Genomic DNA, 22430 nt, shown 5'->3' with positions numbered 1-22430 from the left:
ATCATCTACATTTTACTAACACTGTTAACAAGACTCCAAAGGCCCTTTTACATATGCACTACAAACCCCTAATTATCTACACATTATCTGGAGGAGTTGAATGTGAAAACAAAAATGTCTGAATCAGTTGGAGCAGACATTACACTGATTTTACCTTGCCAGCTCTCCAGGAGTCTGAAGAGTTCACAGCAAGCAAGTGGGCATGTTGTTAACATTTTAATCATGTTGCTTGTGTGAAATTGAAAAAGAAAGAAGGGTCATGTGAACGAAGATGCCGACAAAATGTCTAACAGGAGGGATAATGAGATTCAGGAACTTCTGTTGGTAAGGGCTGACGCCGAAATCAGCAGACACATTCAAGAAATGGCAAGAGACTTTTTTTTTCTTTTTTTTTCCCGTAAATTGTGAACCAAACCTGATTCTCTGAACACCATCTTGAATGTATATGAGAAAGCAACTCAAATACCTGCATTGTCTTGTGTCTAACGGTAACAGAGCAATCCACCATTTCCTGCCCCTGGTGCTTAAATTAAAAGACGTAATGATGATAGTCAAGGACTGAAATGTATGCTGCTGTTTTTATTCACTATTTTTTGTACTTTGAGCATCCTTCTTTTTGTGCAGGGATGTCCTAAATAAATTGACATTTTTTGCATTGATCTCAGCCTGTGAATCTTTTTGTGGCTGTCCAGCCCCGTTGCATTGGTGTGCAGGTATCTCTTCTGCCATCCTTTCTTGGTTGTCCATTATACCAACACATCCAAGATACACTTTTTGTTGCCCAAGGTAAGCACAGTTTGACAGCAGCCCTAAGACTTTAAGTTAAAAGAAGTACACTGTCAGCAAAGAAAAAAAATCCCAAAATATAGGATTCTGAAGTTGCTGTGAAATTCTTCACAAATCTCACCTGCCAGAAGGATTTGTCTCCACTTCAATAATGTGATGTCAATTCCAAATATTTTGTATCAAGCAAGATACATGACACAAAAAAAATTACTGGGTGCAAGTTTTGTTGTACTGAAAAATGTTCTCTTCAGTAAAATGGAAATGAAAGCCAATGTGTTAAACAAAGAAATTACTTTGGTCTGGTCTTGTGTCATATTTTGAAGTTGTTCAATTTCATATTTCATTAAGTTTTTTCTACCTGTTATATTTACATTTGATTACATTTCATCCTCAGTGACACTCTGAACAGCAGCAACATTCAGCATATGAATAACTGTATATGAAGCAAAAGTGAACTTTGCGAGGAAAGAAATATAAGATAGGACAGAAAACATAGCAAATCATTTCAAGTTATTGTATCAGCATTTTTGTGAGTGACAGAAGTAAATTACATGAGCCACAGTTCGTTCCTGCTGTCGTGTCATCGCACTGTCGGCAAAAAAAAAATGTTTTGTGAAAAACTGAAATTGTTTTTTTGTCAGCCGACCTGTAAAAGCACAAATAATAATAACTGGACAACCAGCCTGAGAGACAGTGCATGTGAGGTGGCGTGTGTGTATGTGGGAGGTGGTGAAGTCTAATTAATCTCCGAGGAGATGGATCCCTAAAAATATTAATCTTTTCACGGGTGCTTCTGCAGGGCACTTGGAGTTATGGGGGTTATCAACAAGCTACTGCCAGAATATTTTGTCCAACTGCCAGAGCAATTTCAACTCTAACAACCATCTCATCTTTTATTCTACTGACAAAAAATACACTGTGAAGGGACTGGAGTCGACCAGGGGGACTAAATATTGATGACTTATTAAAATCCTTTTTTTTTTTTTATCAGAAGAACATTTTGTTAACAAAAAGTATGACAGAAAATGACGAAGACAAGGTCTTTGTTTTCGATGACGAGACAGGACTAAAATGTTGAGATCAGAGCACCAATGGTAAAATCAACAGCGACTGATGTAGGTTCTGAGCTGTATTTAAGCAGTAAATAATCAGCCTTGTATGTCTGACTAGATAGTGGAGCTGTAAAATGGATTTGTGGAGTTTGTTGGTTGCAGAGGTGGCAGTTAGCAGCTAGCTCCGTTTCAAACAGCTGCTGGACTGTTGAACCCTGCAGGTCTCCACTCAGATCCAAAATGTCTCAAGAAGGTTTGACTGCTGTTTGACGGGCAGGTAGGAGGGTCAGTCATCTGTCATCTGTGTAGCTGTGCTGTAATTTAACAGTCTAAACTCAGCACAGTTTTCTTTGATAGAGCTGAAAGTTTAATTTTAATCACCAACTCTGTTAGAGGACATGAGTTTAAACGTCCTGACTAAAGGCCCAGACACACCAAACCGACTTCACAGAACATGCAGCAACCAAGGCCCCCTGCTGCGTTGCCTGACATCACCGCGTCTTGGCCAAAAAGTTGCATATGAACATACAGCAAAGACTACAGCCAACAGCCGGCATGTATGTTTTGTGCCTGCGGGAGAGGAAACTCAGACCGCGGTAGTCATTTAAAAAGTGAAACCAGAAGACTGTCTTGGCATTAGTTAGCCATGTAGGAGGAACAGCCTTTCTGAACTCTCCCAAAACCTAAAGTAAACAGACAGGGGTGTGATGGGCCACTCTGAGGGTCAAATGTTTATTGCTTTGGCCATTTAACCCTCATTCTTTTTTTTTAAAGATGTTTTTTTTGGCATTTTGCCTTTAATGGACAGGACAGCCAAGTGTGAAAGGGTGGGGGAGAGAGAGAGAGGGGATGACATGCAGCAAAGGGCCACAGGCTGGACTCAAACCCGGGCCACCGACGCCCCAATTTCACCTCATTCTTAAGGTACTCTTCCACCGTCATCCTGGCATCACGAGTGGTAAAGGTGTCAACTGGAAACCCTCCAGATCTGAAGTTGCTAATTAACATCCTGGGAAATCCAGCGTTTGACAACACAGCCAGATTAACTGCCAGACCCGGGGTCATTAACTATGCTTTTATGTTCAGCACATCTTCTCCCCTTTTGTCACATCCATGGGAACTACCCCAGCCCCATCTGATTGCACCCCGGTGAAGATGAGATAAGAAAAACAGACGTGTGAGTTGTAAACTGCATACATTTCTTAGCAGAGACCAATTTTATTTTGTGACCAACTTGAAATGTCTCTTGAAAGTAAAGATACATTTTATCCATGTTATAACAGTGTAACTGTGCATCATCCTTGTTTGTTAGTTGAATTATTTTTTTTCACTCTTGTAGGTCATAGTATGATAAAGTTATAATTTCATGTGTTTAATCCCTCATTTAACATGAAGCCATACTGCCATCTTGTGACGATAGTTAAGAAGGGTTCCCGTAAGGAATCCTATATTTTATTTCGAGTTAAAATATAGTTGGATTGATTAATCAACTTGTCTTCATTAATATGTGCTTTCGCATTTAGTATGTTGATGCAATGGCAGACTAGTTTGTAGTGTGTTTTGTATACCTGTGGTCCGCAGATATATGCGGTATAATAATCATATTAAATCTAATTTGATGTTAAGAGCCGATTGTGACCATAGTGGGAAGAGTATGTGTCTATTGCATGTAACATGTTAAAGTATATAATCTCACAAAATAAAGTTCATTAAGTTTCGAAATAAAGTAATGTCTAAACTAAGAGACCCGCCTTGCCTCAAACACGCCCCCTCAAGCTGGTCTGATAGAACTATTGAGCTTGGCGCATCTCACTTTTACTTTACTTTTCTTTCTTTCCTGTTACTTTTCTTTACTTTTTACTTTTTCTTCGTCTTTCTTTTGCCATCCCTCCTTCTAGTTATACTCTTTATGCCTGAACCTGTTCTGCTCTTAAACTCGGTTCCTGCGTAACCCTTTCTTTTCTTACGATTGAAATTATTTTAAACTTTTAAGTTTTGCTTGAAACGTCCAGGATTGTTTTGTCTGTCCTGAGGTTTCTTTCTTTTTGTCTGTGCCTTCAGTAACATTATACCTGAAGCGACAAAGCCAGCCCATTGCAACATTTTTCCTACGTGTTGATAATAGCTTGGATAATAATATAGACCGGCAGACGAGATTGTTTTCAACTTTATTATAAGTGAGTAGCCACAGCTAAATAGATGAGTTTCTATTCGGCCTGCAACTCCATCAAAGATTCATCGGATCCGGTGGCTGCCAGCCACTTGTCCAAGTGTCCGCAGAGCAGGGGCACTTTGGCCGAACCAAGAGACTTTCCGCCGCCTAAAATCACCGACGTGTGAGGACCACCTAAAGGACACCGCTTTAAGGCTCCACCGCCCCTCTCCGCTGCGTTCCAGTTTGTATCCCCCTCACCTGATGCAGCCGCTGTGTAGTGATAAGACTTGATGTCAAATAGGAGACTTAGTTATTCTGATCTTAATTTAGGTTTTGTTAGGTAGATGGTTTTGCGCATCCCTGCATCCCCAATTTATCTATGCTCACATACTCTCTCTCACTATCGCCAAACTAAATAACTGACAAAAGTGTTACCTCTTGTCTTAATCCATCCATACATACTGTTGATTTTGTGTTATTTCATATCATCCTCATTTACTATTCGTTTACTCAGTTGTTAAACATTTAGCCTAAATAAATCTTCATTTATCGCCGTTCGTTGTCTGTAAGTCGTTGTCTGTGGATATTTCTTTTGAGCAGGAACTAAGATCACTGTATCAATTATTCATAACCCAGGTATTGAGATTGATTCATTATTGATAAGTGTACTGACGAATTAATAATTGTTTTTTGGACTTATTAATGTGATTAGTCGCTTCCCTCCATAGGAGGGTGGTGCCCCATAATTTATTACGAGTGCAAACATTTTCTAAAGGTATTGCTCCTACAGCCATTTAGCACATAAACAACACAATCCAATGTTGAAAGAACAGAGCATATTTACCATGCGCCAGAACAATAACACAAACCATCAGGAAATGTTTCTGCTGAAGACCTCAATGGATAAAGAAAAATAATCTTACCTTATCTAATGAGTTTGTTTTGATCTCATCCCCTCCTAACTTAAGCTCTTTGTTTACTTTCTTGTGCACTGAGCTGAAGTGCCAATCAGAGTGATTTCATTCACAGACTGGCTCCGCCATCACCAATATAACAAGCTGAATAGGCCAAAAAAAAAGGGGGCCAACAAGATCAGTGCAGGGCGCACTGATGTGCATACCGTGTGCTCATAAATCATCCTTTAAACCTGTCAAAAACTATGCTGGGAAAATGCAAGTTTGTTAATGTGTAGTAGTTATTTGTTTTAATAGAAAAAAAAAGTCAGATGAAATTTTAACAATTTATACAACCTGTCACCTTGACTCAAATTCTGATACCTGTTTTTAGCCAACTGAATTAGGTGAGAAAAAAAAACATTTTTAGTAATGACTAAAGGTTGACTCAAATAAAATGACGTTTTGTTTAATAAAACTGGACTAAAAATTTTTGTCACTGTTGACTACATCTATGAAGAATAAAAATGGCTTAAAAGTGCCTGACACTAATGAGCATTTTCTTTTTCAGACTAAAAGATCTAACTAATTAATCTAAAATAGCTGCCAAAATTACCACTAGTAAATATAAAATGAGCCAGCAGAAGTTAATGTGGTAAAGGTACTGCTGTGTGAGATAATGTACAAAAGATTCTGTCAGAGTACAACAGAAACAAAAAGGCCCAGGGGTCTTTTAAAAAGAAGTTCCTGCCATTTCTAGTGTGTGTTTGTTTACACGTTCCTTTATTTGTTTTTAGATGTTGATCCCAAATGATTTGTGGATTTTGTTTGACTGTGTGGAACTAAGCTAAACATAAAAACAAAATTGCAGGTTCAGAGAAATATCTGCGCCTCTATTCTCAGTCTATAAAATTAAAATCAACATCTGGGTCTCTGAAGACTCAAAGCCATCTGAACAAAAACGATGAAAAGAAAAAGGAAATCAATTTCCCGAGGGTGTGTAACACTGCAACAGTGTGTTCCATCCTCAGTGCCCTAAGCTGTTCACATTCACATTTTCTTTTTGCCATTCTTTTGTGTGTGAGGTGATTTTATTGGCTTTGCTCAGTCAGCATGAATCAATGTTAGTGACAAAAAGGGGAAGCAGAGCGAAGGCGAACTTTGTATATCCGCTGCTGTGGGATTTGAGTCCAGGTGCAGAATCAGCAGTTGTAACAGTACATATCCCTGCATCTCAGTCCTTTGCACCATCACTCTGAAGACGGTTTATTTCTTGGATGTCTGATGGAGCCAAGTGGGACTTGACACATGGCTTCCTCATCTTCAAAAGGTTTCCTTTATCAAAAGTACTGCTGCGCATCTGCTTGCCAACTGGGTCTCCTCTTCATGTTTTAGTTAATGGGGGGTCAGCAGGGTTTGAAAAAGAGAGTTCAACTGCTATTACAGTTGGTAACTAAAGGAAAATACTATGGTTTATTACAGAATATGGTAAAATCTTGAATAAAAAAGCTGGTTTTCAAATAAATGGCCAAATTGCTCCCAATGGCTGTGCCATTGATGTGTGAGCGTGTAGCCAGTGGCACCTTGTATGGTAGCCTCGGCCACTAGTGGTTGAATGTGACTTGAATGTGACGTATAAAAAGCGCTTTGAGATGTCGGAAGACTAGAAAGGCGCTATACAAATGCAGATCCAGCTGAAAAATATTGGCTTGGCTGGTAATCCATGGTTTCTGGTTGTTGAATGATTTGAGTTTTGGCTGAAGTTGCTTCTGTTGTTTTACATATTAAATCTACCACAGACTCAGTGAATTCATCGATGTCATCTTTGACACTGTCAGTGGTGCCCTGGAACCGCTCCAGACTCTGATGAGCATACTTGTTCTCATTCCGAAGTTGCCAAATATCGCTGCTTGGTCAGTGATTTCCATGTCAGACACTAGCAAAAACAGGCATCGTTTGGCGGTGGTATGTAACTACATGCTTGTCGTGCCTTAAACGTAACTCATGTTGATTTTGTTGCCTACACCTAACCATGTACTTTTTTGGCCCAAAACTTAACCACATGCTTTTGTTGCCTAAAAGTAACCACTTGCTTTTGATGCCTTAACCTGACCGCATGCTTTTGTCACCTAAACGTAACCACCTGCTTTCTTGCCTAATTGTAACCACATGCTTTTCTTGCCTAAATCTAATCACATGCTTGTCTTGCCTAAATGTTACCTTTACTTTTGTTGCCTAAACTTAACCACGTGCTTTTGTTACCTAAAAGTAACCACGTGCTTTTGTCACCGAAACGTAACCACTTGCCTCCTTGCCTAAATCTAACCACATGCTTGTTTTGCCTAAATGTAACCCATGCTTTTGTTGCTGAAACTTAACTTTGTGCTTTTGTTCCCTAAACTTAACCACGTTTTTCTTGCCACAATCTAACCACATGCTTTTGTTGCCTAAACTTAACCATTTGCATTTGTTGCCTAAAAGTAGCCACATGCTTTTGATGCCTTAACTTGACCACATGCTTTTGTCACCTGGATGTAACCACCTGCCTTTGTTGCCTAAAAATAGCCCATGCTTTTGTTGCCAAAACCTAACCATGTGCTTTTGTTCCCTAAATCTAACCATATACTTATTTTGCCTAAACCCAACCATGTACTTTTGTTATCTAAAAGTAACCATGTGCTTTTGTTACCTAAAAGTAACCATGTGCTTTTGTTGTCTAAACCCAACCATGTACTTTTGTTACCCAAAAGTAACCATGTGCTTTTGATGCCTCAACCTAACCACATGTTTGTTTCCTACCTAACCATGTGCTTTTGTTGCTTAAACCTAACCACGTGCTTTTGTTACATAAAAGTAACCACATGCTTTTGTTGCATGAGGAAATACTGACATTGTGTATTTTATTCTGAAAACAACTGTATCTATCTAAACGAGCAGAAACTGTACATTTCTTGTGAAATCTGAAGTGTATTTTTAACAGACACAATACATGTAACAAGTGTAAATTGACCCAGAATGTCAACAAAAGATACACCCAGGATACCTAAAGTGATATATGTTGACATGAAAGTCTACTGACCAAAGCAGCAATATTTGACGAGCTGGAAGGGTTGCACTGGCTCCATATCTCACATCGTGGGGCATGTGTCATAGTTTGTTAACATATCTTGACCTCAACAAGAAGGTGGGATGGTCGCTCCCCCTGAATACTGACAGTGCAGCGTTGCAAACACCTCTGAATGGTGCACATCACTGATCCAGAGCACAGTACCTCACATTCCCATTGTCACACCAGTCCTTATTCACTGCAAAGCACACACCTTCTCCTCTGCTCTGTCAGATCTCCTCTGCTCTGTCAGATCAGCATAGAACAGAGTCACCTGGCTGAATGGTGCTTTTCATGATTTAGCCAGTTTTGGTGAATCAAAGGAAGGTTGTCAAATTGTGATTTGTGATACTGGGCAATGCAAATAAGATTTAATCAAATTTTCTAATCTGGATAAATGACTCACTGCCACACGCCACCACTGTCAAATGGTGATGGCCAAATGAAGCCTCATGAAGCATTTTCTTTATTTTATAAGCCCACTAGATGGCACTCTTGGTTTAAAGTGAGAGACTCAAAGAATGTCAATTCAGTGTACTTTCAACTTTTTGTTGAAGAAAAAGCGTTATCTAGTGGGCTCATAAAATGAAGGAAATGCTTCATGAGGCTTCATTTGGCCATCACTACTGTCAAACACAGATCACAAAGAGCAACACCAGCACTTACAAAACTTACATGAGAGCATATATTTAGCACAAACTTGGCAGAGCTGAAAGAGAGGCGACTGGAAACATCTGCGTCTACATTCTGTAAGGACTCACATGTTAAATTCAGCGTAATGTTCATTTCCACAGCACTAAGTCCATCAGTATTAGGAAAAGAGTCACATCACTCACCATTGTGCAGCACTGTATAGGTTTATCTTTTTACTAGAAATACTATTTTTTCCTCACTGATAATTTTCCTTCGACTCTGCTGTTTTCTCCTGTTAGGAGAGACGGACACTTAAAAAAACAATAAAAACTGCTGTTTGAGCTACTAGAAGGCTTTTACTGTGAATGTGCAGACCGTATAAGGTTTTATTAGCAGTACCTTAACACTGACTAACAAAAGAAAAAGAGCATACCATGAGTGCTGTACTAATGGAATTAATGCAATTTGAATGCATACTATCCTGAATTTGTCACAACAAAAGTAAAGTAAGAGGAAGAATTGAGTTTGCACAAACAACAAATTAAAATGGTAAGCTGTGCAGGTAGATGTGATTTTCTGTGCAGGTAGGGTTAGGGGTTACTTATATTTTAAATGAACACTTGGTCTTAAATTTTTAGGATCCATCCTTTTGAGACAATTACTTTTATGTTTTCCACATTAACAGTTTCTTAATAGAGGTGCTACCCTGTCAAAAAGCAGGATGTCTCATTTAAGAAAACACCTCTCATTTTCACAGTTTTCAGTTACACATGTTCGCCATACACCTGCAGTCATCCTCTATTGTTCGCTGCCTCTGGGGCTGCTGTCACTGCAGGCACTGAGGCATTTTCCAACCTGACTCCCAGGCTCGCTAATTGCGTACAAACTAAATTGCTCCCCAGAGGAGCCAATTTGGTGGCTAACCAGTCATTTGCTATAAAAAGAAAGGGCAATGCTCAAACAAAGAGAGGTATTATGCAGAACAATTACAGGACCTGTTGAGGGTCATAGTCCATGAGCTTTGGAGAGTGAATTCATGTGGTGTTGCTCTAGCTCAGCACTGAGTTTCTGGTTGAACTATACAGAGAACACATTTAGCCCAACAATATTTGTAAAAGGCTATTTACAACTCATCGGTGTTGTTTAGACAGATAATCTTTTATTCAAATTCCCATAGTTCATAATGGATTGATTTATGGCTGCCTAAAGATGCTAGTCCTGATTTTGCCAAGTGGTTGCTGTCCTGATAACAGCATTTTGTATGATAGCCCTGGGACAACAACTACCTCAGCCAATTTTTGTGGTGTTATCAAAGAGAGCTGCCAGTGCCCTGCTTAAAATATACGAAACAGCTGTGCAAAGAGGCGAAAATAACAAGATGAGACCCAACCTGAAAGTTTTACTTTAGTTTACACTAGTCTGCTACTATAGACATTTATATATTTGCTTTTTGGATGAATTACAAGTATTTTGCCACCATGGAACTAAGCTCACATTAGCTTGCAAAGATGAGCTAACAGTTAGCCAGCTAGGGTGCTAGCTGCTTAGTATTAACTCCTTGATCATATCAGAATATTCTAACTTTAACCTTAATCCCTGCTCATTTTAGAAAGGCCACTACAAGGAAATGTGTTTTTGTTTGTATTTTCAAAGGGGAAAGTGAGTCATTGATCTTTGTTTCTGGATGCTAGAGTTAGTGGGCTAGCTGTAGCTCGCTGGCATTACCATGCTAAAATTTGCATGCTAGCATTAGTGCGCCAGCCCACCAACTGTATCCTCAATATTTTTTCCAGGATTGTGCCCAGTGACAGAAAGTATTCCATAATGAAAGTGAGACTAACCCCCAAATTCCACCAGATGCTTGTAGGTTGCGTCTGCGCTCCAGAATGGCAGCGGAGCCAATACGTTTCAATTCTAGTCAATGTGTGTGCTTCCACCACCTGCGGCTGTGCTGCGTTCCGGCTCCGTCACAGCTGTGGCGCTCCGGAGCCCTCCGCAACAGATATGCAGGACTTCTATTTTTGCCGGACGCTGGAGCACAACGCAGCCATTCAGAGCAGATCGTGCAGGGCAGGAAGTCGTGCACAGAAACAAAATAAAACATCCGGTTAATTTTCAAAATAAAATACACAGTGTTCACGGCGGATCATATTTCCCTGCACTACACCTTGAAAACGTCATAATGGGTGGAGGCAGGCCTGAAGTCAACAGGTCACAGGTTTTCAGACGTCATTTCACCCCACTGACACCATGGACGAGGAGATGTTAATCATGGAGGTGCACCGAGATGTCTTCCTACTACTCCTCTGGTTTTGTGGTTCTGTTTATAGAAACTACATCTTGTTATATCGCGTGATTATGCGTGAATTCGCAAGATCTCGTGGGTCCTCGTGACTCCCGCTGTCCGGCGGGGCTGCACCGCTCCACACAGCAAACACAGCTGGTGGGTGTTGACGGACGGCGGAGCAAGCAGCGGATAACCAGCGCAGCTATTCCACAACGGACACGCATCCAGTGGAATTCCAGCGTTCCGGAATTCCACTTTAGATGGGGAACAAATCTAAAGTGCATGAAAAACCAAGAACACACTTGTATTAAGGACAAAAGTGTCCTTTACAAATTTAATTTTCTTGATAACTTTGCAGTGATTATGTTTTTAGCAATGATCTTTGGCAAAGGTGTGTATTTATTTATTTTTCCACTTTTCTACACTGTGTAGCAAAAAATACTCACACTTTCCGGTATTTTGCAATTTGAACCCCGTTTCTGGGTTGATTATGATGAAATAGAGTGGTTAAGACCAAAATTGTGATGAATGCTCCTTTTCGTGGAAACCACAGTTTGCTACGATTTTTATGTCAGAACATCAACAAACACCACTGACCACTCGGTGAGTTTCATGGCTTTGAAAACGAACGTTTAGGGTGGTTTTAGAACAGATTTACACATGGCCAAAGGCAGCACTGTTAAGCCAGGCAGGGGAAAGCCAAATTCTCCAGAAAGGAGCAGTCATCACAATTTTGGGCTTAAAAAAGGTGTTTTCTTAGAACCATATGAGAATGGTATAATTATGAGTTTGTATCTCTGGTGGAATTCACTTACATTTTAGTGTGCGATCAGCTTATTAATTACCCTGGAAATCCAGAGTTCTCGCGAGAGCACAATTTGAATTTGCTCAGTGAGTCACTCTGGCAATCAGTAATGATGCTCATTACCTATGCCCATGAAACCGAGCTGCACCAATCACATCGGTGTATCTGATATAGGCGGGCCAGAGGCAAGCTAAACAGATGACGACAGCGCTGCGATGACGAAGTCCGGAATCAGTCAGTAAACATTGCAAGATGGCTACGGATGAACACCAGTTGTTTGAAACGGCTTTGGCCGCTACAATGAACGAGTTAGACTTGGCTTTTTCTCTAAAAGAGGAACAGAAGACGGCGCTCGAGTCTTTCCTTTGCAAGAAGGACATTTTTGCTGTTTTGCCGACTGGATACAGCAAGAGTCTAATCTACCAGTTAGCTCTGCTGGTAGCGCTCTGGATACGTCACCCCGTGTATTGTTCTGATTGGTCGTAGTGTTATCCAATTGCGTGCAGTGATATTTACAAATGCATGCTTGGTGCCGCCCCTCGAGTTGGGCCATTTGCATTACTCATGGCCAGACCCTAAATCTTTCTAGATTTGGGTCTGGATTTCCAGGCTACTTATTAATATTATTTTAACCTAAACAAAGAAAAGCAGAAAATTTCCAGAAAGGTAAGTGTCACTTTAATAGGAGGAATGTATCACTTTTTCAAACAGGAGTAAAGGGTTGAATGATAAAGCAATTGATAAGTAGAAAGCATTAACTAGCTAGCTAGCAGGCTCGCTAGCTATCTCTGTTATCTCTTGTTGTCTTGAGACCATCATATGGGTGTTGACCTCAAGTCATCATAGTTTTATTCTGTTACGATAATGCCTTAAGAAGATGAAGAATAATTATGTGTTGATGACACAAAATTGCATTGATGACAAAGTAATAGCTAGCTAGCATGCTAGCTGGCTAGTTAATGCTTCCTACTAATCAATCAATTGCTTGATCATTTAAGTTAATACTGCTCTACTGACACTCATTTAAAAAGGCCACCACATTAAAAGGTGTTCTTGGTTTTATCATACGCTTTAGATTGGTTAGCCGTAAGCCTCACTTCCATTATGCTATACTTTGTATCACCAGGCACAATTCTGGAAAAAGAAGTTTGCTGCAGATTACCTCTTTTACTTTTATTATTTATTTATTTTTTCTTTGCCCACACTTTGTCCATAGTGTCAGTTTTCGTCAGTGAATGTGGTTTAGGTTGCCAGAGACCATCCTGGACAAACAAAATGCAAAACATGCAACACTTTTGTTTTTGCTCCTATTTTTCACAGGTTAAAGTCAAAGATCTAGATCTAAAATGACACTCTAAAATATGCAGCTTGATCATGCAACACAATGCCACAAGTTTTGAAGTTTTGAGCTAGTGTACCATTAGCAGGCTGACTTCAGGGACATACACCAGAGCTGTTGCCCATCACTGTTGGGCTCTTTACTCTAAAAATGCAATATGTTACTCATTACTCTTTTCAAAAGTAATTACATTACCTATTACTTTCTGCCAACAGTGATTCGTTACACTTCTCATTAGATTACTTTTCCTTTACACCCCATAAAATTGGTATTAGCGTATCTCCCCAAAATTAAGATGTGTGCCTGTGTGAATGTCAGGGTTATCGCCATTAAGTGTGGCTAAGGATAGATAGCTTTTATTTACCTGGGGGCTTTCTGTTGCCTGTGACCGATATTTTCCCAAGGCTCTGCCCGAAACACAGAGTCACTCATGGAGCAACATTATATCCACTATCCAGCAACAAGCTTTATTATTTCTTTGTAGCTGCAGCTGTCTACAATTGACCTATGGCTAAGTCCCGCCCTCAAATGCGATGAGCCAATCACAGTGCATATAGCCATTCCCATACACTCGGACATTCTCTGCCTGGACGTCCATTGAAATGCATTACAGAAAGTCAGTTTTGTTCGGTTTCATGAGCTTTTTCTCAGATTTGAAGTTTAAAAATAGTCAAACGGTGTGCATGGGGTACATGCAACTCTGACACAAGGTATGCTGAGAGGCTGGGCGACGGGGTGTATTTTTTACCCTTTCCTAAACCACATCTCAACCGAGAAAAGTGTCTCCTTTGGATAAAGTTGTGTGGTAACGTTAGACTACAACATCAACTCAACGTGAATAAGATTAACAAGGATGTCTACATCTGTTTTAAGGTAAGTCAACATTGTGTTTGAGGCAACATATTGTCACTTTGCTGGAAAGAAACATAAAGTTATCTTTAACAAATCTAGCTAACGTAAGCTAAAGTTAGCCTACCGTTAGCTCCTAGCAGTGTTGTTCATCATGTCACCTTGTTTGCTGGGAGTTCATTAGCCTATTTTGTTCTAGTTTTGTACTTTGGTGATCGTACATCATTGTTAGCTGTTGTCCAAAGCGCTCTAGTTAAACTAACATTAACTTCTGGAGCTTAGCATTATTAACTTATCTGTAATCGCAGAGATAACAAAGGTTGGCAAACGTTATGCTGAATGATTCAATGTAAATACTGTAGCACCAAACTAACGGAGAGACACTCTTGGTAAAGATGGTAAAAAGGCTGTTATCCTTTTCTCATATTCTGAGCCAAAAACCTTAACTTCAGTGGCACTTAAACTTGTTGTCTTTGATGGCGACGGCAATGAGTTGTGGTTCACAAGCGTACACTGTTACCTGTAAATTTTGGCTTGTAATTTAAGCTTTTCATCGACCTTCTCAACAATAAAATGATGAATATATCCCTCCAATGCATAGTATAGGCCCTTTTGGTTACTTCTCAATGAAATCTGATCATTATGTCCCCAAAAATCATCAATTTCCTCCTGTGAAATGCCGTGTACTGTGACACCTGCCATAGCGCCGGTCACTGAATGTTAATAGTTTGTCCGAGTGAGTGGAGGGGGGCGTGGCTTAGCCATAGGTCAATTAGAATCCAGTTTTGGTTGTTTAGCCAGTGTAGGGCTACAGCCAACTTCCATGGCTGATTAGGGCTCACCTTTGGTGTATGCCTCCTCCAAAGCCGAGCTGTTTCAGACCTGAGATTTGGGGACGTGTTTTTTGTGGTGGAGAAAGTTTTAGTCCAACTACCTGCAGCAACAGTGTTCTTGTCATCTTTCCACCAGACATAACCAAAGTAATGAGAATATTTCCAGCCATTAAGGTAAGCATTTCCAACTAGCTTGCTGCTTTATAACGTGCCTGCACAGCATGTCTATCACAAAAATGATTGTTGTATTTCAAGTCAGTAGTGATGTGATAGCAAAAGTAAAATTGTAATATTTTATATACTCGTTACTGGAAAAAGTAATATTATCACTGTAACACATTACTGCAACACTGTTGCCCATCAACTAGAAGTTCATTTCACTACCATAAAACATCTACAATATTGTTTCTCTTAATTTGGCAGTACACCCAACCAACCTTACAGATCTTTAACACTGACAGTCTGCTGTCAGGTAATGCCTTGGTAAGGACAATATGCATGCAGATACAGTTTCTGCCCATTTGTACAGGAATTCTGCGGTTGTGCAAACCAAATATTGTATCAACTGTTCAGGTATTGTATCTTAAAAGATCTTGTAGGTAAAGACACTGAATGTGGAGGTCCTGAGCTAGACATGTGGGCTGTGGTTGTGACACTCGTTAGATGTACTGTGAAATTAACGGAAGCAACATTGAAGACGACTGATGAATTGAACATTCAGTTCACAGGAAACAGCTTTGGTGGACATTCCTGCAGCGTCTTAAACACTTACGACATCTGTGTCATTGTGCTGTTTGATCAGACCACACATTTTAGAGTGGCGTTTTATCACGACCATCCCAAAGCACACCTGTATAGTAACAATGCTGTTTAATCAGCTTCTAGATATGCCACAGCATACAGTTGATGGATTATCTTTAAAAAGGAGAAGTGCTCAACACAGATTTAAAGAAATTTTGCAATCCAAATATCAGAGAAATATATCGATTAAGTGCATTGACAAGTCTTAGATCTTTAACTTAAACCTGTGAAAAATTGGAGCTACAACAAGAGTTGCGTTTATTTATTTTTTTTTCAGTATTTGTTTCTCTCACAGACCTCTAAAACTGAAAACATTTCGGTGAGTTTTTCATAACCAAGATTTATATGTACATACAAGCATTTACATGCATGAACTTGTGTGCATGTAAAAGAAGCTAATCTACGTATGTTTTTGTGAAATAATTTTGCTTCTTGTCATTCAAAGTCAGTGTTCATTGTAAGATTTCTGATGTACTGAAGGTGGTGCTAATTCAGTCTTGGTGGTTTTTCGTTTGACATCACAGTTTTTACCTTCACTGAGCACTGACGCCAGCAGAAGCTAAAAGGCTTTTTTCCTGTCATTATAGAAATATAAAAGACGGGCTATTATCTTAATTATTGGTCTTTTTGACCACTTCAAATCAAATTACTGGAAACTGTCAAGGTCACTTTGTAAAAGTTATTCATCTCACTTGACCGTGCGCTTCCTGACTTGCTCTTGTTCTATTCAATAAGTGCTACTGGAATGAAATGAGGAGAAAAAAAAATTGGCCAAACATTTTAGCCAAAATGAAAATTACATTAGTTTAAGAAGTATTCAACAGCAGTGAGATGAGAACTTAACAAATGCTCTATTAAAATAATATTTATTTCTAGCACTGCTGGAGACTGTATGCAGGCAGGTGCCAATCATTCACATATATTCTGGTCATGAATAAAACTACAAACATTCTGGAGAGGGCTTATTCTGATTCTTGGGAGTTTTAGGTGGTGATGGCCAAATGAAGCCTCATGAAGCATTTTCTTTATTTTATAAGCCCACTAGATGGCGATTTTTTTCAACAAAAGATTGAAAATACATTGAATTGCCATTCTCTGAGCCTCCCTTTTAAAACCAAGAGCGCCATCTAGTGGGCTCATAAAATAAAGAAAATGCTTCATGAGGCTTCATTTGGCCACCACTAGTTTTAGGTTACAAGATCCCAATGGATTGTGTACTTGGGATTAATACCTGAGGACATTATTCATAAGAAGGACACTTATCTCTTCAAAGTCCTTATACTGGCATGCAAAAAGGCTGTTCCTAGGAAGTGGCTGAAATATGACCCTCCAACTCCAGGACAGTGGATAGACATTGTAGAGGAACTATTTCATGGAAAACTTGACCTTTAACCTGAGGACTAAAGCAAGGGCACGTGCAACACTGTGGTGGAGGAGTGATGTTTTGGGCTGGAATAATGTGCAGTGAGTTGGTAGGTCCCTTTAGTGTGCCTGAAAGTGTCAAAATGGCCTCTGAAAAATACGAGTTCCTGACTGACCATTTCCTGCCATGATATAAAAAGAAGAATTGTGCCTGCCGGAGAAAAAATGGACGCACCATCTCATACTACAAAGAATACTATTGGCTTTGGCTGCTATGGGCATAAAGGGAGAGAAAATCATGATTTAGCCACCATCATCCCCTGACCTCAACCCTATTAAGAACCTGTGGAGAATCTTTTAAAGGAAGATATATGAAGGTGGGAGGCAGTTTACCTCAAAACAGCACCTGTGGGAGGCAATTCTGGCATCCTCAAAGGAAATACAGGCACAAACTATAGGGTACATGGACTTACAAGTTCAATGGATGAGAGAGTTGTTAAGGTGACAGCAAAGAGGGGCTCCTATGTCAATATGTAACTTGATCTGTAAAGATGTTTTTGATTGAAATAACATTTGATTTCGAAAAATTATATGTGAATGCAAAAAAGATACAACAGATTTCCATTTTTAAGTCTTTGCAACTGTTGAGTGTTTTGAAACTCTGTTGTGCATAATAATTTGGAACAGTCTGTTTTGAGTTATTTGAAAAAAATACTGTTGTTGCCGTCATTGGTAGTTTTGTTTAATAAAATCCAGATAAAATTGTTAATATAATTGTTGAGAAATAAAAAAAATAATCATATTGACTGTCTCGTGTATTGACTATTTAGGAAAAAAAAAAAAAAGCAGCATGTGCATAATACTTTGGAACACAGTGTAGTTTCTATAAGTTCAGGGTTGTAATCAGAGGTGGAAAGTAACTAATTACATTTACTCACGTTACTGTAATTGAGTAGTTATTTTGTGTAATTGGTAATTTTTTCAGTAGTTTTTGAAATCTGTAATTTTACTTTTACTTAAGTAAATTTTGACTGAAATATTGTACTTAGCTACGTTTGAAATCACATCGGTTACTAATTTAAAAAAAAGAAAAAAAAAAAAAGTTTTCGGCTAAATGGAAACCAAAAGGGTGAATCTCTGAAATCTCGCGTGGAATTGACCCAGAACAAGCAACTGATGCCGGTGAGTTACTGCTGGAGAGAGAGATGGAGGAGGGTGAGAGTGCTTCAGCAGAAGCACAAGCAGACGCAGCAGGTGAAATGAACGAAGAAATGAACGAAATGAAAGAAAACCCTTTGTGCACAGTGCTGTATATAATTGTCGGTCAGAAAAATGTGGCCCGAGCTGTGCTCTTGTGTGCTCACCTGTGTCTGTGTGTGTGTGTGTGCGCATCGTGGCTGAACTCCGCTGTGCGCAATACAGAGAGCATAGAGATAGAAATGACATGGCGTCATGTAAACAATATAAGTCATCAAGTTATAAGGTGAAACGTTTCACCGTATAACACGATAAATAGTATATTGTTATGTTATTATATGAAGCATCTGTCGCTCAAAATAATATAACTTTAGTTTATGAAGAGATCAGACGAAGCCCTCTCCTCTCCTCTTATATGCTTTACTCACAAGTGTGTGAATTGACCAGGAGCACCACCGCTGCTAGTTGCATATAGGGGAAACACTGTTGCTCACTGGATTTGTTCTGTTTTGGAATACACAGTATTCTTCCAAATTAGTGTTAGTGTATTTTAATATTCAGAATTTCGCTTCGACAAGCTCTCTCTTTCTTGACCATATTTGCATCCCTGAGAATAATGCCCAACAACATTGCTCAAAAAGTTGCTCTGTGTATCATCAGTCTAACAGTTGTGTGTCAAATTGAATGAGGGCTGCGCAATATTAGACAAAACTGACAATGCCACGACGATTTTGTATACTGCGATATGTACTGCAATATACAGTGTATTGCAATAACTTGAATATCTCTATTTGGAAAGAAGTCATCATTTGGGATTTGGAAAGGCTGTATTTTCATGAAATATACATTTTACAATCAAACTGTCCTGGAAATTGAGAACTTCACAACCTAAAGTATTAACCAGCAAAATAAGTATGGCATATAGCCTTTGACTAATACTATACTGATATGATGAACTCATACTGCGAGTCTCACAATGTGACTATTGCACAAGAACACATTGCAATGGTGATGCTCTAATGATATTGTGCAGCCCTAAATTTAATTGAATTCTATGGTTCATCATAGAAAAATAACCAGTTTTCGCATTGGATTTACAGTATGAGCCCTGGACCAAGTAACTTCTACTTTCAGTACATTTTAAACGAACTACTTTTTACTTTTACTTGAGTAGATTTTTAGATGGGTAGCTTTACTTGTAGAATTTAATCAAAGTAAAGGTACTTTTACTTGAGTAGAATTTTTCAGTACTTTGTCCACCTCTGGTTGTAATTTAGATAACATCTAAGGGTTAAGGGCTGTAGTCAGCCAAAGAAGAACCTTGGTCAACTCAAATTCTACATTCTCTCTAACCGACTGATTGGTTGCTGAGGGGAAAAAATCTGCACATTATCTCTAGAATAACAAAAAGCATTTCTTTATGAGGCCAGTGTATTTTTGGAATTCTTTGCAACAGGGGCACTGCGTATTCACATTATGCTGGAAACAGCAGGGGTGTGACAAGGTGCCATGCGTCTATTCTGCACTGAGCGCTGCATGTTTGGCATTTCTTTTTTGGTCACCAAGAGTTGAAAAATGTTCAGCTTTGCATAAAAAGCTATGCTTGTCCCTGTCACTTTACCCAGCTATCCAATCACAATGGAGGAGAGGTGGGACATGTGTACCATTTTTACAACCCACTTCAGATTAAACTCTGCATACTCACATGGTGAGAGCAGAGCGCCAGACGTCAAGACCAGATAGACTTTTGTATGTTCCTCCATGCTTTGAGATCCATATCACTATTATTATCGCTAACACATTATCAACAAGTTAAGGGTGTTGTATTATGAGTGCATTTTCAAGAACAACAGGCTGTTCTTCATTAAATTAATGAATGCCAAAAGATGTTAACACTTCTACAGAATTATGCAGAACTATGAACCCCATCATTTTAAGATGACACCATGAAAATATTACAATACTGCAGACACCTCCAGCTGCAATATTGTAATCTCAACAGGTGTAAAATGAAGGAATTCGAAAGCCTGTAAAATCTTCAAACTCTGGTCACCTGGAAATGATCTTAATAATTTTTAGTAAACACTGAATTGTAGTGATAAATGTTAAAATGACAGTTCATACCAAAATCGAAAACACATATTTTCCTCCTACCCACAGTGCTATTTATCAGTCTAGATTGTTTTTGTTTGAGATGCAGAATTTTGGAAGTACCCGCTTTCTCTCTAATATAATGGAACTAGACAGCACTCGGCTTGTGTGCATCTACTGCTTACTTGCCGAGCACCACTGAGCTAGCTAACGTCACAGCTAAGCCAAGGAGGACACCATTAATGTTCCTTCTGTGCAGTGATTTGGTCGGCGGATGTAGTTAGGCACAAAGTAGATCCTATATGAAACTGTTCCCAACAAGGTCTTTGGATTTTCTTGAGTAATTAAATAACATATCTCACAGCTTTCTCTCTCTCAAATAGATGGTGACAGGAACAAAACAAAAACAAGCATAAACAACACATAAGGGAAAAAAAATCAGAGGCAGACAGGCTGTATGTGTAATCAAAGAGATAAGACAGAAAATGTGCGATGTGCTGCTAAGTGTGTGAACAAAAAGAAAGAGTGTAGTCTGACAACTTTAACATAGATCACACCTCCCTTCCTCTTCCTTTCTGTTCTTCCTCCCTTCAACCTTCCTGTATTGATTGTCTTCTCCGTCTTCCCTCTTCAAACCTTAGTCCTCTCTCATTTCTACACTGACCCTTCCTGTCCCGTCACACCTTCCCGCATCCTTGCCCCTTATAACCTCTTTCCACCTCCTCCTGCTCCATTCCTCTTCCTCGTCTTTGACTTCTGCCTAACTTTGTACTTTGTCCTCTCTTACCCCACCATCACCTGCATCACCACTAACTAATAAATCTACCGTTGACCTTGCCAACATTAATACTGATGAATTGGAAAACATGACTGGGGGAGAATTGGCATCACTGGGCAAAAATCCTTTAATAAGCTTTGAACATATTGTAATTCAGGACAGAGGAAACTAGACTCCTGCACCTCTTATTGGCTCTGTTTTCATGTTTTAAACAATCTAGCCCATGATGGGAGATATCGCCCAATCATGGGTCGTTTCAGAGAGAGGATGTTCCTAATGGCTGTTGCCAATAGGAACAGTGTAGGTGTAGGCAGTGTAGGCAGCAACTGCCTACACTGCAAAGCAACCCAAGAAAGGAAGACTAACAGACCACTTGTTGTGTTGCTACTGCTCAACACTAATTATTGCCCAGCTTTAATTTAATTAATTATTATATACTTTTTATGTTTTACTTCCTTTTAAGTGTTATTTATGGCTCATATTTAGTTTTACTGGGAAAAAAAACATGATTGGATTTTGATGTAAGAAAAAAAAAGAAATTGATTTTTTTTTTTTTTTTGTATTATAGGCATGTTCTGTTAAATAGATGAACAATATTGCCAGTGATGTGATCGTAAGTTAAAAAGAGTATTTTTCATTTTATTTCGACTTTAAGTTTTCCTGCCGGGGAGAGAGCAGGTAGCGGCTCCAGAGACAGACCCACCATCAGCAACTGCACCAACATGAATCCAAGCAGCACAAACCTCAGGTCTGAGGGACCAGACAGTCAGACTCCCCACCAGATCGGTAAACTTTGTGTTGCTGCTGTTACACAGGTAAGACCTGGCACTGCTGCTGATCACCAGCCTGCTGTTATACTCTGGGCTAGGGGTTTTGCAATGGCCAAATTTAAGCTGAGGGTCCGTCTCCAGAGCTGCTGCCCACTCTCCTTAAGGGTAAGTAGTCAACAGTGGTGGGGAGTGAGGTGGAGGGATGGTGGGGTGGCTAGCTAATTCTTGTCTCGTTTGTGGTCTGATAAACAGAGGGAGAGAGAGAGCTGGCAAAAAGGGACTGAACGAATGCACTGTGTGTAACTCTGTAGTGACACAAGATTAAATTAATTAATGTATGGAAAACAATGGGTTATATTATAAAGTACATGCATATGCCCATAATCATCTGGGGAGAGGGGCTTAGGACAGAGAGCAGAGAGCCTCAGGCTGATGGTATACCGACTGAATTGCCAACTGTTCCAAGTAACAAATAGCGGATTACGACTTTCTGCTTCAGGCAAAAAGCTTCATCTGTCATCCACATCCTTCCCAGTAGCCCCACCATTTACCCTTCTGTCTTACCATCTCCAATCAGCTGCAGCAGAGCCAGGTCCAGTGGTCGTTTCCAGCGGGAGTTCTTGTGCAGGGCAACGCCGTAGCCCGTAGTGGCGAACACCTTACCAGAGCCGATGGTCATCACCTGATGGAATA

At 39.6% G+C, this 22430-nt stretch overlaps 1 protein-coding gene across 1 annotated transcript in view; it reads right to left on the bottom strand.

Annotated features, from left to right (window-relative positions):
• The window catches only part of LOC126384253 (glutamate receptor ionotropic, NMDA 2D-like), a 250941-nt gene that overhangs the window by 18679 nt on the left and 209832 nt on the right, over nucleotides 1-22430 (bottom strand). Inside the window, exon 15 of the mRNA XM_050035214.1 lies at nucleotides 22302-22419. Coding sequence (XP_049891171.1) covers nucleotides 22302-22419 — 118 coding nt within the window. The remainder of the gene's footprint in view (nucleotides 1-22301; nucleotides 22420-22430) is intronic.

The sequence above is a fragment of the Epinephelus moara genome, chromosome 22 (genome assembly GCF_006386435.1).
Source record: "Epinephelus moara isolate mb chromosome 22, YSFRI_EMoa_1.0, whole genome shotgun sequence".
NCBI lineage: Eukaryota > Metazoa > Chordata > Actinopteri > Perciformes > Serranidae > Epinephelus > Epinephelus moara.
This window is presented reverse-complemented; position numbering and strand designations above follow the sequence as displayed.